Source organism: Galeopterus variegatus, unplaced genomic scaffold (genome assembly GCF_000696425.1).
Source record: "Galeopterus variegatus unplaced genomic scaffold, G_variegatus-3.0.2 Scaffold3022, whole genome shotgun sequence".
NCBI lineage: Eukaryota > Metazoa > Chordata > Mammalia > Dermoptera > Cynocephalidae > Galeopterus > Galeopterus variegatus.
Genome location: NW_007729133.1, coordinates 44,023 through 45,604, shown reverse-complemented (window position 1 = coordinate 45,604; position 1,582 = coordinate 44,023). Strand labels below are relative to the sequence as shown.

General features: G+C 30.1%; 1 protein-coding gene across 1 annotated transcript in view; it reads left to right on the top strand.

Annotated features, from left to right (window-relative positions):
- The window catches only part of MFSD8 (major facilitator superfamily domain containing 8), a 22,172-nt gene that overhangs the window by 12,969 nt on the left and 7,621 nt on the right, over positions 1-1,582 (top strand). Inside the window, exon 4 of the mRNA XM_008583751.1 lies at positions 1,086-1,220. Within this exon, the coding sequence (XP_008581973.1) occupies positions 1,086-1,220 (135 nt within the window). The remainder of the gene's footprint in view (positions 1-1,085; positions 1,221-1,582) is intronic.

The window sequence follows — 1,582 nt, the reverse complement described above, 5'->3', positions numbered from 1 at the left end:
AGCATGATTTTTTTTCAAAGTTCATCATGATGTAGCATGTATCAGAATTTCATAACTTTTCATGGCTGAATAGTATTCTATTGTAGGTATATACCACATTTCGTTTGTCCATTCATCTATTGATGGACACTTGGGTTGTTCTCTCCTTTTGGCTATTGTGAATAATGGTGCTCTGTGAACATTGATGTGCAATTATTTGTTTGAGTCTCTGTTTTTATTTCCTTTGGGAATATACCTAGAAGTGGAATTGCTTAGATCATATGGTAATTCTGTTTAACTTTCTGTGAAACCACTAAACTCTTTTTTACATCACCTCATCTGATTTAAAAATTTACATGGTGGTGTTCTTTTTTAAGAAAAAAAAAATTGGGGGGGCAGCAGGCCACTACAGGGATCCAAATCCTTGACCTTGTTGTTATCAGCTCCATGCTCTAACCAAGTGAGCTAACTGGCCAGCCCTAAGAGAGTATTTTTAATATAAATTCCATTTTTCTATCAGTTAACAGAGGAAAATAGAATGTAGGAAAAAAGATTGGCAACAAAGGAGACAGATAGTCGTATAAAGGAAGAGAAACATTCAGAGGTAAGGAGAAAATATATGTACATTCAAAGATAGAGATGGAAGAGAGTGAGGAAGAGAAAAAAAATCTAGCAGGTTTTAATAACTTGATAATAGGAACATTATTGTGTTGAAAGAGACTGATCTAAGCCAAAATATAACTATGATTGAGAGACCATATATATATATATATAAGTATGATTATTTAGTTATGTTAGAATGACAGGAGTTATGTTGGACTTGTTTCCTTCTGTTTTTCAAACTCTTTGCAATATGACTGTATTATCTATATAATTAAAATAATATGAAGAAATAAAAATATGAATAGGCAAACTTAGTAGCTTGTGTATGTAACAACAAAATGTGCCTAAAATGTGTTCAAACTTTTGCTTATATAGGTCTGGTGTCATTGTTAAAAGGAATGCAGATTCTTGAGTGTGTAGGAATTAATATTAAAGCTTATACTTCACTTTATGTAACAATTACTATGATTTAAATAAAATAATTTCTTTTTTTTTCTTTTTAGCATTGTTACTCCATTAACAATGGATATGTACGCCTGGACTCGAGAACAAGCAGTATTATATGATGGAATAATACTTGCTGCTCTTGGAGTTGAAGCAGTGGTTATTTTCATGGGGGTTAAATTACTTTCCAAAAAGTAAGTTATATGTTTTTGGTTTTGTTTCAAGTTTATTTTTTAAGAATGAAGTATGAAACAGAGCTAACAATGCAGATGAATATGCTAGTAAAATAAATTTAAAGCTTTTCTCTCATTATATACTATAGTCTTTGAAAGTTTGCAAACATTTAAAATTTATTAAGACAGTGTGATATTTCTTTACCCTATGACTTTTTTTTGGTAAAGCAAAACATTCTACAAAGTAAATAATGTATCTTTTGTACATTATGTTTTATTTAAAGTATTTCTAAAAGCATATTTCATAAAAGCATTGTCCTGTTATGTGGTAATATATGTTAAGCAACAAATGGTTAAGTTTGATTCAGTGGTTAAGTTTGGAA